At 44.6% G+C, this 12,264-nt stretch overlaps 2 protein-coding genes across 3 annotated transcripts; one reads left to right on the forward strand and one right to left on the reverse strand.

The window, feature by feature from the left end:
* Positions 1-3,202: 3,202 nt before the first annotated feature.
* LOC108160395 (zinc finger protein 239) lies at positions 3,203-4,543 on the reverse strand. 2 transcript variants are annotated; one of them, XM_017294384.2, is made up of 4 exons: positions 4,445-4,543; positions 4,288-4,384; positions 3,670-4,229; positions 3,203-3,614 (listed from the first exon to the last, which is right to left on the reverse strand). In XM_017294384.2, the coding sequence occupies exons 2-4, from the start codon at positions 4,354-4,356 to the stop codon at positions 3,407-3,409; spliced, it is 837 nt and encodes a 278-aa protein (XP_017149873.2). In that variant the 5' UTR covers positions 4,357-4,384; positions 4,445-4,543; the 3' UTR covers positions 3,203-3,406. The 2 variants fall into 2 exon arrangements, with proteins under 2 accessions (XP_017149873.2, XP_033251750.1); XM_033395859.1 differs by having other exon boundaries at positions 4,288-4,381; positions 4,445-4,462.
* A 183-nt stretch (positions 4,544-4,726) lies between these two features.
* Positions 4,727-6,941, forward strand: LOC108160394 (stress-activated map kinase-interacting protein 1). Its single transcript, XM_017294383.2, is given in 4 exon segments — positions 4,727-5,155; positions 5,298-5,904; positions 5,907-6,072; positions 6,074-6,941. Coding segments are annotated over 4 exon segments (1,647 nt in total). The 5' UTR covers positions 4,727-4,870; the 3' UTR covers positions 6,663-6,941.
* The last annotated feature ends 5,323 nt before the right edge of the window (positions 6,942-12,264 follow it).

Consider the following 12,264-nt stretch of genomic DNA (forward strand, 5'->3'; position numbering starts at 1 on the left):
TGCAAAGGGAGTGGAAGGCGGCATTCCCGGCAGCCGAGAATTTAATTTGTTTAATGCCACCAGGGGATTTAATGCAATGAATGAAACAAACGAATGCCATTTAATATCTGTTGACCTAATTTATTCAAATATGTGTGTCGCCTGCTGTGCAGTCCTCTACTTTGCATGTGCAACGGGTCAACAGCTTGGACGCTTCGTTTCAATCTGTGTCAAGTGGCGCACTGGACGACAACACCACAACAGCATCCTGCCCCATCCATGAGTGATGGGTGTGCACATTTCGACTATTTAACGCACATAAATTTCCATTATCCAAGGCTAAGTTGTGGTCATTGTTGGGGCACGTACCCGCTTAACACTTTTATCTTCATTTGCCGAGTGAAAGGCGTCAAAAGCGAATGAACTGATTCTCAGATAAACGAGAGGATACGCTTCTGCGAGGGTGTTTATAGTTTCGGCTCTTTAGATTTCCCTTCGCTGTATTCAGATCTATCTCTAATCACATTACGTTAGTGTCAGAGTCCAATGTGTTGATTGCCTAAACAGGCAGCCACTCAGGCAAACGAAGTCATAAGCAATTGCCTCAAGTTCCATTTCATGCCCCAAAATGATGACACCCGAAATTCCAGCTCATGGCAATTATATTGGCACCGAGAGGCGGGCCCCGATTAAGCCAGTGGCAGTTCTCCACACAATGGTGGGATACGAGTGTTTCTGCCACCTGGCCTTCTGCCCGCTGGGTGCTTTGCACATTTCCCAAATTAACCTGCCCCGAAACCCACTCACGCACACACAGCGCCAGGCGGAGGCGTTAGTTTAAGCGGGATGCGTGTTTGACAAGGACAAACCGTCTGTGATTGTCACGTTTCGACAGTCAAAACATCAGCTGTGAGTGGCATACGCAAAATACAAGGCCAATACAAAAGGCAAAAACATATCAAATACTCCTAAATACGAATATCCTGGCGAAGCAATGACTTCATTTGGATAGATTTCGCACAAATGTACATATGTATGTACCTCCCAGATCCATACGATTCTATTGAAATCTGTTTACATACTTTGGACAATCCAATGGGGATTCTCGTATCTGTTCGGATGGCCGTTATTTCTGTTGTTCTGCTGCAATAAAATTCAATTGCCGTCTGCCATATGTCTAATTATAGTTCATCCGCACCGATGGCCCGAAGCAGAAAATAACAGAACCAGCACGCAATCGGTTTTGTTAGGTTTGCTGCATCGGGGCATGTAAGACTCAATTATGTTAGACTTTTGTGGCATATTAGCGTGCAAAAACCGCAGTGCTCTTGGGCGATTGCATTTGGAGAACTCGCCAGGCAGTGGCACTAATAAATTTATAACAAATGACATTGGCCAGCCTAATAAATGTGGACCTATTAGTCCGAGGCTCCAGGCAGTGGCGAATCGAGCCAATTGAACGCACACACAATCCACAAGCATATACGTGCGGGTAAAGAGGGATAATGTAGCAGGACAACGATGTGAACATGAAATATTATTGCCCGGAGAGCGAAAGTAGCAGAGGAGAGGTTGCTGATAACAACGACTCTCCGATCAATTATGGTTCCATGTATGGTTCCTGTGGTTTCTGCTGCTGGTGGCTTGTAAACAAGTCCGGAACGTGCCCTTAATTAGTTTCAATCAAAAAAACAAGAATATAGGATAAATCAGTGGAACATATGTATAAATTACCACCCTGTCAGGCAGCTACGGCAGATATCTCTCTTTAACCATCTCTCTACGTTGCGATTGACTTTTCGTGCCTTTACGCACTGCAAATGTTCGGAACTTACGCACGAGCGATTCCGTTTAATGATGTGACAATGAAATTCAGCAAAAATCATATGGGCCATAAAATCACACATAAACCGTGTAGTTAAGGGCTTTTAGAGCTACTAAAGCCATAGCAGCCATCATCCATTATCCCCATACAATGTAAACAGAAATCGGGCTGATTAAAAAGACAAAAACTGATAATATACTCATATATTAAGTATATTTGCGGGCGGCCAAATAATCCCACGCTACTCACGGGTAGCTTGGTAACTTAAATCCTAAAAAAAACGAGGGGGAACGTTGCTGCGGACACCGCAACTCTACAGTTATACCCGATACTTAGTCAGTATGGCTCTCCTCCGGCAGACGCCGCTAATATTAAACGACACGACAAAGAGTGCGTGCGAGAGAGACAGAAAATCCGTCTGAGCGTGACGTCGGGCGCTGCGTAGCCAGTGCAAATTTATTTGTTCCTTTTGGCTATAAAAATTATCTTATCTGGTCCAGATTCAGCAATCTGATAGATATGGTCGTTATCTATGATTCTGCGTTTTTAGTTTTCTCGAATGTGCAATATTGTGGATGCAACAGATTTTCGTCCTTTGTGGGGGCGAAAGGGGGTGGGGCGAAATTCTGAGATATACGTTTTATAGTGAGATCTAACAGAAGTGCGGATACCAAATTTGGTTACTCTAGCCTTAATAGTCTCTGAGATTTGTGGATGCCCCAGATTTTCGTCCTTTGCGGGGGCGGAAGGGGGTGTGGCGAAATTTGGACACGAAACGGTCAAGGTCCGATATCACAGGAGTGTGGATACCAAATTTGGTTGCTCTGGCTCTTATAGGTTCTGAGATCCTTGAACTCATATTTTGCAATTGGCAAAACCGACCATGAAACCTGTGTGTTAGAGAGAGACAGAGCGAGAAAGAATGAAATTGTTTTCTTGATTCTGGCTATAATAATTATACGATCTGGTTGAGATCTTACATTCTAAAACTAATAGTCATCCTCTACGATTCTGCGTTTTTGGTTTTATCGTATCTTTAAAAATGTGGATGCCACAGATTTTCGTCCTTTGTGGTGGCGGAAGTGGGCGGGGCGAAGTTTTGAAATATTTTTGTAGCAGTGACATATCACAGAAGTCTGGATACAAAACATCGTTGCTCTAGCTCTTATAGTCTTTGAGCACTAGGCGCTGAAGGGGACGGACGGACGGACAGACAGACATGGCTCAATCGACTCGGCTATTGATGCTGATCAAGAATATGTACTTTATGATCAAGAATATATACTTTATGGGGTCGGAAACGATTCCTTCTGGACGTTACACACATCCACTTTTACCACAAATCTAATATACCCCAATACTCATTTTGAGTATCGGGTATAATAAAAAAATATTAAGTATATTTACTGCATTTATTGCTGTATTTCAGTGGAGAACTAGGTTGGGTTGGCATACTATGGTATATAGTATGAATAATTCATGCAATGGTCTTTACAATTTTCCAGACGCGTTTTCATTGCTATTTGTATGTGTAGGTGTAGGTGTAGCTCTGTGTGTGGTTGTTTCTGTAATTATGACCGTGTGTCTATCATTATCGCAACTCTAATGTGTAGTCTCGATTATGATCTCGTGCGTGTCCAGGTCGGGCACCGCAAACTTCATGGGCAAATAGTCATCGGGTTGCATGTGGGACATTTGATTGACCTCTAGTGCGTCCCGCTCATTATCCTCATTGCATTTGCTCTCGTGATTCTCGTAGTCAATGAACGTATCGAAAATAGCTCGACAAAGCATGCACTCAAAGAAACTCCTGAAAGAGGGAAATACATTAGTACTTGGCAGTAGGATGGTCGTAGATTCCTTACGGTTTCTGCTCCGCTTCGAGACGTTCCCTCGCCAGGGCCGCCGCCGCTTGAATCGACGCGGGCACATCGACGTCCACGCCCTCCTTGATGTGCGACTGAAGGTGACGCTTGAAGTTTGAGAGCTGGGTGAACCCCTTTTCACAGTAATTGCACTGGTAGGGCTTGGCGTTAAAGTGTCCGAGCTTGTGCTTCTTGAGGTTCACGAGCTGGGAGAAGTAGCGCCCACACCGCTGACAGCGGAACGGCTTCTCACCGGTGTGTGTCATTTTATGGCGCTTCATGTTGCTCTGCTGCGTGAAGGACTTGTTGCAGAAGTTGCACGTGAACGGCCGCTCGCCACTGTGGACCGCGAAGTGGCGCTGAAGGTTGACTGCCTGGGCAAACGCCTTCGAGCATATGTTGCAGACAAACGGCCGCACGTCGTTGTGCACCTTCATATGGCGATCCAGGTTGCCCGAGTTGCAAAAACTCTTTGCACAAAGCTTACATTCATAGGTAGTATTGTTGTGATTATGAACCTCCTGGCGGTGAAGGGTCTGGTCGCGTTTGCTCTTGAACGTCTGCAGTAAGAAATCGTTCGTGAGTTTAGGAAATACACCAATTCTTGAAGATACTTACGCGGTCGCAACGCTTGCAGCTAAACTGATTGCCCGCAGTCTCGTCGAATTCAACCTCGATGCCCGCCATTTTAACCCTTGCTACAACATTGAGGCTACTGAAAAAGTTGAGCATACTGTAATTGCAGTCTGTGCATGAGAACATCGCGAAAACTTACTTTGAAACTAAATTCTGAAATTGTCTAATTTTCGCGTCTGGAAAAAGTCATATGGTGGACAAGAGTGTGACCACAGCAGCCGAAGAAAATACCGAAAAAATACCACGCCACTTTTCACTGCGATATACATACTAAATACTCTTCTGGATCGAAATCGTTTGTTACTGGACCACTTGTAATGGTTATCTAATGCATAGACAATTCAGATTTTACATCTAGTTCATTGCGAAATGTTCAATTATATTTGGTTTTTGTCATGGACTACTTTCTTTAATTATAGTGTGGTAGCCGTGACTGCGCTATATAAAAATACCTGCGATAAGTCAGTGGTTCACAGTTTGTGGGACGCGCTAGTGTATTTTGCTCGATGCAGAGATAAATAGAAATAAAAGTAATTTACAAAAATGAAACCATTTGTCTTCAAACATGGCCACCTACTCAAACCAGCATTGGCTGCTGTCCCACATACGCAACTCCTTCATCTCAACCGACGACACCGGGATGTGCGAGACCGTGATGCTGAGCGATGACATGCCAAAGCATTATTTGAGAAAATTCAACTCTTCGGCTGGGGTGGAATCTCACAGGCGGAGACCGTTGAAGCCGCCGCTGGCCAGTGCACTACCGGACAGAAATACACGCCATCCGGATGCGCCAATGCAGGAAGTGGACTTTATGTGCTACCCCGGACTGGACCTGAGCGATGATGAGGTAATATCAAATAATCCAGCGATTGGAGCAAACTACGGGCGTGTGAAATTTGTTTTCGTCTAGATCTGCTTTCGACTGGCCGCCTTAACTAACGAACCTAACTATGCACCTATTTTTAATTAATTAATGAATTTCTATTTAGGAGGACATGTCGACACACTCGTTCGACATTCAGATGTACCCCGAGCTGGGGGCGCACCGTTTTCGGTCCAACACTGCCCAAAAGCTGGAGAAACTGGACATTGCCAAGAGGAGGGCGGCGCGCATCAAGAGCATTAACTACAACGAGGAAGTGCAGCCGCCCGACGACAAAGATTTCTTTAAGCGCAAGGAAATACCAAATATCAAGCCAACCATCCCAAAGGAGAAAAAGGCGAACGATGATGAGCTGTCCGACGAAGGGGTGTTGACGGAACAACTGGCTAAGAGCCCCAAGCAGACGCAAAAAAAATTCATCGAGTTCGCCCGTATCGATGGCACCTCTCAGGTAGGCATGCAGACGAAGCGCATCAATGTCTATCTAAACATGCTGCCAGAGCCAGACCGCAACTATCCCCTAAAGGTATGCATGCTCTCCACTGCCAAGATCCAGGAGGTGATTGGTTTCGTCTGCTATAAGACCTCCCTGCAGTATCCAGATGTGCCACTGAAATCGTTGCAGCACTATGGTCTCTACATGACGGAGGACAACGACGACATGGAAGACTTCCCGCCTCTAGACAATCGCGAGCCTTGCTCCAAGTTTGGATTCTCGCAGAGCGGCGTCCCTTGGCGCCCGTCACCAGGGTGGACTACCCTGGACTGCTGGGCAACAAATCGATGACCTCCGAGGACGTTAAGGCCACTTTGGCGGATGCAGCGTTAAGGGCTCTGAAGAATATCACGTTAAACGGAGGAGCAGCCGATCCAGGTGGAGGAGCAGAAGTGCCTGCTCAATCACAACGATATGCTGGAGGCACCCATGCATCGCAGCTTCCGCCTAAAAATCATCGACAAGCGTTTCTTCAAGTCCGACGTCACGTTGGGCATCTCCGGCGAGAGGATCGATATCGACCAGTATAAGAATGCCAAGTTCTGGCCGCAGAAAAAGCCCGTTTCCACGCCCATCGATTTGGTGGCCCATTGCGAGATTGTGGAGAGGCGTCACCTGAAGGCTCTGCTTTGTATCTGGCTAAAGTCAAATTCCTCCTCTTCCTCCCTGCCTTCCGGCTGCACCTCGGCTCCCATCAATGCCCGCGTGACCACGCTAAGCACGGGCACGGGAAGCAGCAGTGCCGGGATCGCCCACTCCCCAAGCAGTCCGGGAAACTCTTTCGGCTTCTTCATGACCAGCAATATTCGATTTAAGCACTACGACTTCGACACTGACACCCACACAGCCGAGCAGATCAACAGCAAGCTTAACTGCATCCTGGAGATGCTGTCCAGTGAGCTGCGGCGGGAGTTCCTGCAGCAGCGTGAGCGCAAAGAGGAGCGACAGCAGGTGAAAAAGCAGCCAAAGTTGTAGTATTTATTCCTGTGGCGGCGTCTCTTGCGAGAAAAGCTGCTCGTGTGCCTAGCAAGCGGGCCTCTGTATTCGCCAGAGCCACCGCCTCCTCCTTCGACTAAGCCTAAATCCTACGCCTAAGCCTCCGCCTGCGCCTGCGCCTACTGTTCGATAAGTTGTATTATGTAGTTGCTAACTAAAGATTGTGTTACACATGTTTAAAATAGCCTGTAAGTATTTATTGAACTCACTTAACTACGAAAGCCCGATCCTGAAGATAAACCCAAGCATTAAAGTTCATTCCACGTGTGTTTACTGTCGACCCGATCTCCAAGTCAGAGACGCGGTGTAGCGCCAGCTTCCGCCTCGACTGCTTCCAGCGACTGCAGCGCGATTACCATGCGGCTTACTAGTGTTTTGTGCTTCCGATTTGCTCGCTCCCTCGCTCTGGCATTGCAATGGCCCGCAATCAAAGTGCAATTAATCTAGCAGCCGCCCCAGACGGGCACGGGCCTAACGGTAGTCTGTATTATTGCATATTGTTCGTTTTCTAAAGTTTATTTTTAGTTTTGCAATGTCAGCGCGATCGCTGTGTGTGGGTTGGGGTTGGGCGCCTGTGTTCCCCTGTTAATAGATTTTCAGCGTTCTGCTGTAGCTGTGAAAATTGATCAACTGCCGTTAGATGATTGCCATAGATATACATAAATATATGTATTTACCAGTCGCATACTATTATATCGGTTGTTCCATCATAATGATTCGTTCTAAGGCCAAGGTTGTCAGCACAAAATCACGCCAAAAAGTCGCGACTAGCGCGCGACAATTGAGGTCATGTGGATGATGATGATGATGCCGCTCGGTGCTGGCGTGACCATATCGACACAATGAACAGCACTCAATTTATGGCTAATGATTCACGGGAGCTGCTATTCCCAGAGGAAGTCGGAAAGGTGAAATGCAAGTTTCGCAAATGAGACAGGGCTCGGCATCGCTCATACGCCCAAAAACATTTCAAATATGTCTGAATGACTAACAATCGGTCAAGATCTTAAATTCTTGATAAGTAATAAAAACGAGGGGGAACGTTGTGAGTTGCTGCGGACACCGCGGCAGACGCCGCTAATCTTAAACGACACGACAAAGAGTGCGTGCGAGAGAGACAGAAAATCAGTTTGAGCGTGACGTCGGGTGCTGCGTAGCCACTGCAAATTGATTTCTTGCTTTTGGCTACGAAAATTATCCGATCTGATCCAGATTCAGCAATCTGATAGATATGGTCGTTATCTATGATTCAACGTTTTTAGTTTTCTCGAATCTGCAATATTGTGGATGCAACAGATTTTCGTCCTTTGTGGGGGCGGAAGGGGGTGGGGCGAAATTCTGAGATATACGTTTTATAGTGAGATCTAACAGAAGTGTGGATACCAAATTTGTTTACTCTAGCCTTAATAGTCTCTGAGATTTGTGGATGCCCCAGATTTTCGTCGTTTGGGGGGGGGGGGGGGGGGGGGGGGGGGGGGGGGCGGAAGGGGGAGTGCCGAAATTTGGACACGAAACGGTCAAGGTCCGATATCACAGGAGTGTGGATACCAAATTTGGTTGCTCTGGCTCTTATAGGTTCTGCGATCCTTGAACTCATATTTTGCAATTGGCAAAACCGACCATGAAATCTGTGTGTTAGAAAGAAACAGAGCGAGAAAGAATGAAATTGTTTTCTTGATTCTGGCTATAATAATTATACGATCTGATTGAGATTTAACGATCTAGAACATATAGTCATCCTCTACGATTCTGCGTTTTTGGTTTTATCGTATCTTTAAAAATGTGGATGCCACAGATTTTCGTCCTTTGTGGGGGCGGAAGTGGGCGTGGCGAAGTTTTGAAATATTTTTGTAGTAGTGACTTATCACAGAAGTCTGGATCCAAAACATCGTTGCTCTAGCTCTTATAGTCTTTGAGCACTAGGCGCTGAAGGGGACGGACAGACGGACGGACAGACGGACGGACAGACGGACGGACGGACGGACGGACAGACGGACAGAAAGACAGGGCTCAATCGACTCGGCTATTGATGCTGATCAAGAATATATATACTTTATGGGGTCGGAAACGATTCCTTCTGGACGTTACACACATCCACTTTTACCACAAATCTAATATACCCCAATACTCATTTTGAGTATCGGGTATAAAAAACGACTATTCCCAGGCCACATACAATGCCTGTAGTGTCTTGTCCAGGCTCCACTTCTCCAGTTCTCCAGTTGGAGTCAAATGATTTATGTCTATCGCGCACAGCCTTGGCTGAAACTCAGGCCCATTCTTTCCACAGACAAATTTGAATATCTCATGCGATTTTTCAAATACATGTCGCGAGTTCAATGATACCACACCCCTCTCACACTTCCACATTGAATTTATTGTCGGCAAGTGCGTTGAGTGCGACAAATTGCCTTCAGACTGCGGCTTTTCTTGGTTCTCAGTTTGGGCTTTCAGAACATTTCACGCAATGAAGCATAATCGCCAGCTCATTTGCCTAATGGCATGCAACAGACCCAGACACGACTTGTTCCGTTCGGTCTGTGTGTGGTTACAAGGATGCAACGGCCACTGCACTACAACTGCGACTTCAGCTAATTGAAAGTCAATAAGTGCACAATGTATAGGCGGCAGCAACCTTGACATTGAAACCGAATGACAAACGTTGGCGAAAAGTTCACTCGATATGAAAGTTGCCAGGCATTTTCCAGGTGCAGGGGGCCATGCTGAGGTGGGCGGGGCCAGAGACCGACGCTACAGCGAAATGTGAAAAAAGTGAGCGGACCTCGTTGTCAATTATCAATTGCATAAAATAATAGGCCTAAGCGCATAATTTAATGTCGCGTTGTTTGTTTGCCATATTCTGAAGGCCACCGCCGCTGTACATATGCTGTACGATATTCATATTCATATAGATATATTCAGTAAAATATATGCAGATTAATCACGATGCAGCTAGAAGAAATCGCTGGACAGAGGCAGCCACAAACTGAGTCACGCAACCGGAGCCTGATCCAGAGCCAGACCCAGGGCATTGGCATTACTTTGATTATCGTACTCAAAAATAACCATACTCCTAACTGTAGTGTCCAACTATTCGAAAATCAAAAGAAAAAGGAAAAGGTCGAACAAGTTAGGTACACTTTCTAGAAAGATACTTTTCATACCGCCCTCGCTAGCATAGCTCGAAGAAATTGTTGGAATGCAGGAGATCCAGAAGATCATCCGATTGCACAGTTATGTTAAAGCTTAAAGCTCAACTTGGGTATGCAATAGGTACAGGCGAATAGACTTTATTCATGTGAAATCATTCCCCTGCATTGTTTCACTTACGGCACACGTATACATATATAGATTTTCGTGATAGCAATCGCAGAGTGAATGGTGAAGACACGTGGAGTTACATAACTTCCAATTTTTCGCTATTATCCAATCATCCACTGTTTATTTGGATTAATAAACCCGAAGAGTGGCGTTAGCTGAACTACCCGAGGGAAAAGTGCAAATAAAGTGAAATTCTTGAAAGAAGCAAAGGGATAGGAGTACTGGAAAATCTTAATACAGCCAAGCTGGCCAACCAATCTACGGTATCAACTACTAAAACAACAAAGCTGACCGTTTGGGAGTTAGTGCAGTGCACATCCACGGCGGCAAAGTGAAGGCTGAACCGTTGACGTTGGGCTAGCTCAATATCGGAAATCATTTACGGCTCGTGAAAGACCAACCACCATACACCACTGCTGGATGTCCGAACTTCAGTTTGAACCTGCCGATCTCAAAAAGCCGGAGGACATAATCGTCACCAACCTACGAAAATTTACAAAGGATTGAGTAATGAGGCTAGCCTAAACCACATTGCCTCAGAACCACTCTTGCTGTCAGCAGATTTTTGTTTTATTTTGATTCCCGTGTTTCTCAAGTTAAATTTCAAGTGCAAGTTCCCGTTTGCCTTTATCATTATCACATAAAAATCTATACGCTGCTGCTCTAAGAACCAGATGTTTAGATCCACATATTCATATCTCGTTTATCATTGTGTTGATTAATGTAGTAACTAAATAGCTTCCTCCAATGAGTAAATTTGTAAAGTAACTGAAGATTTTGAAAACTGAGCAATATGAGTTTGGGATAATGTGTTTCTCTTCATATATATATATACATTTATACTGACCAACCTCTAAATTACACAGCGAATACAAATGAATCCGTCAAAGTCATCTTGGGCCCAACGATACACCGATGAGTTTAACCAATTACTGTGAGTACCACTAGTGGCTGAAACCACAATGCCTATATCCCAATGCAGGCGTAAGTTTGTTGAAGTAGATATATATATACTGATTTGAAAGAATATTTCCCCCCTCAAATGCTCAAATAATTAAGTTTTTTTTTGCTGATCCAAGAAGAAGGAAGTTTGTATATTTTTGTTTATTTGTAAATGTAAGGTATCGGATTATATCTGTAATTTATGTAAAAAATATCAATACAATCTCTTATGGTTAGGGACATTTAACATAAAAAAATAAAATGAATTGGTAATCATGAATATGTCTGCCAAAACTAAATATTGTCTCCGTCCGTCAAGTACTTATGCTTATCTCCCTCAAAATGCACTAGAAGATGTTGAATCTTTGAAATGGGACAACGCCCGAATGTAAACGCGTTTGTCATGGTTGGGTGGGTAAAGACTAGGGACATACATCACCGCTGTTCCCTCCATCAGACAGAAGACGAAAATTTATCGGGAAAATCGCCAGACGACATAGTAAAATACATACAAAACGCCTTAAGCGTTCAACAAGAAAATATGATAGATGACATGGTTGATATTTTGAATAAAAACATCGAAGAGACAATTCAGAGACAACTGGCTACACTCAATCTAAACATCGCCACACAAGCAGTGGGAAATGTGGAGACTGGGAATAGGAAGTCCGGCGTCCGTGCTTCGTTAGCAGGAAACATCTCAAGTCACAGTAGTAGTAGAAGTAGGACAAATGCACAGTTAGCACCTGCAAAGGCAGCTAACATAATTCAAAATTGGCGGATAAAGTTTGACGGATCGAAGAATGGTATGAGGATGGAAGATTTTATATATCGAATACGCTCTTTAACTGAACAGAACTTAAGTAATGATTATCAGGTACTTTGTGATCACCTGTATCTCTTGTTCGCTAATAAGGCCAGTGATTGGTTTTGGAAATTCCACCGTAACCATACCAATTTTTCTTGGGAAACCTTTTGTTTTGAATTGACATATGGGAAAAGATAAGGAAATGCAGACAAGGCGAAAATGAAGTTTTTGATGATTATCAGTGCGCAATAGAGGATTTAGCAGATAGACTTCAACAAGGCATGTCCGAAAGTCAATTAGTCGAGTTGCTGATTAGGAATGGTAAACCAAGTTTGCACCATGAGCTACTTCATTTAAGAATATCAAATAGGTCACAATTACGTGTCGAAGTGCGAAAACATGAACAATTCTACAATGACATAAAAGCTTGTAAGCCACGAACTTTGCGTTCCTATATTAACGAGCTAACTGACGCGTACGAGAAACAAACTCAGGTAGAATCGAATGCGC

Source organism: Drosophila miranda (genome assembly GCF_003369915.1).
Source record: "Drosophila miranda strain MSH22 chromosome Y unlocalized genomic scaffold, D.miranda_PacBio2.1 Contig_Y1_pilon, whole genome shotgun sequence".
Taxonomy (NCBI): Eukaryota; Metazoa; Arthropoda; class Insecta; order Diptera; family Drosophilidae; genus Drosophila; species Drosophila miranda.

Bases quoted from the DNA above. Each gene is read 5' to 3' on its own strand.
- LOC108160395 (XM_017294384.2), bottom strand. From the start codon at position 4,356: ATGGCGGGCATCGAGGTTGAATTCGACGAGACTGCGGGCAATCAGTTT. The intron at 4,230-4,287 runs GTAAGTATCTTC...TTCTTACTGCAG, and splicing joins GCTGCAAGCGTTGCGACCGC to ACGTTCAAGAGCAAACGCGA. The intron at 3,615-3,669 runs GTAAGGAATCTA...TCCCTCTTTCAG, and splicing joins CTCGAAGCGGAGCAGAAACC to GAGTTTCTTTGAGTGCATGC.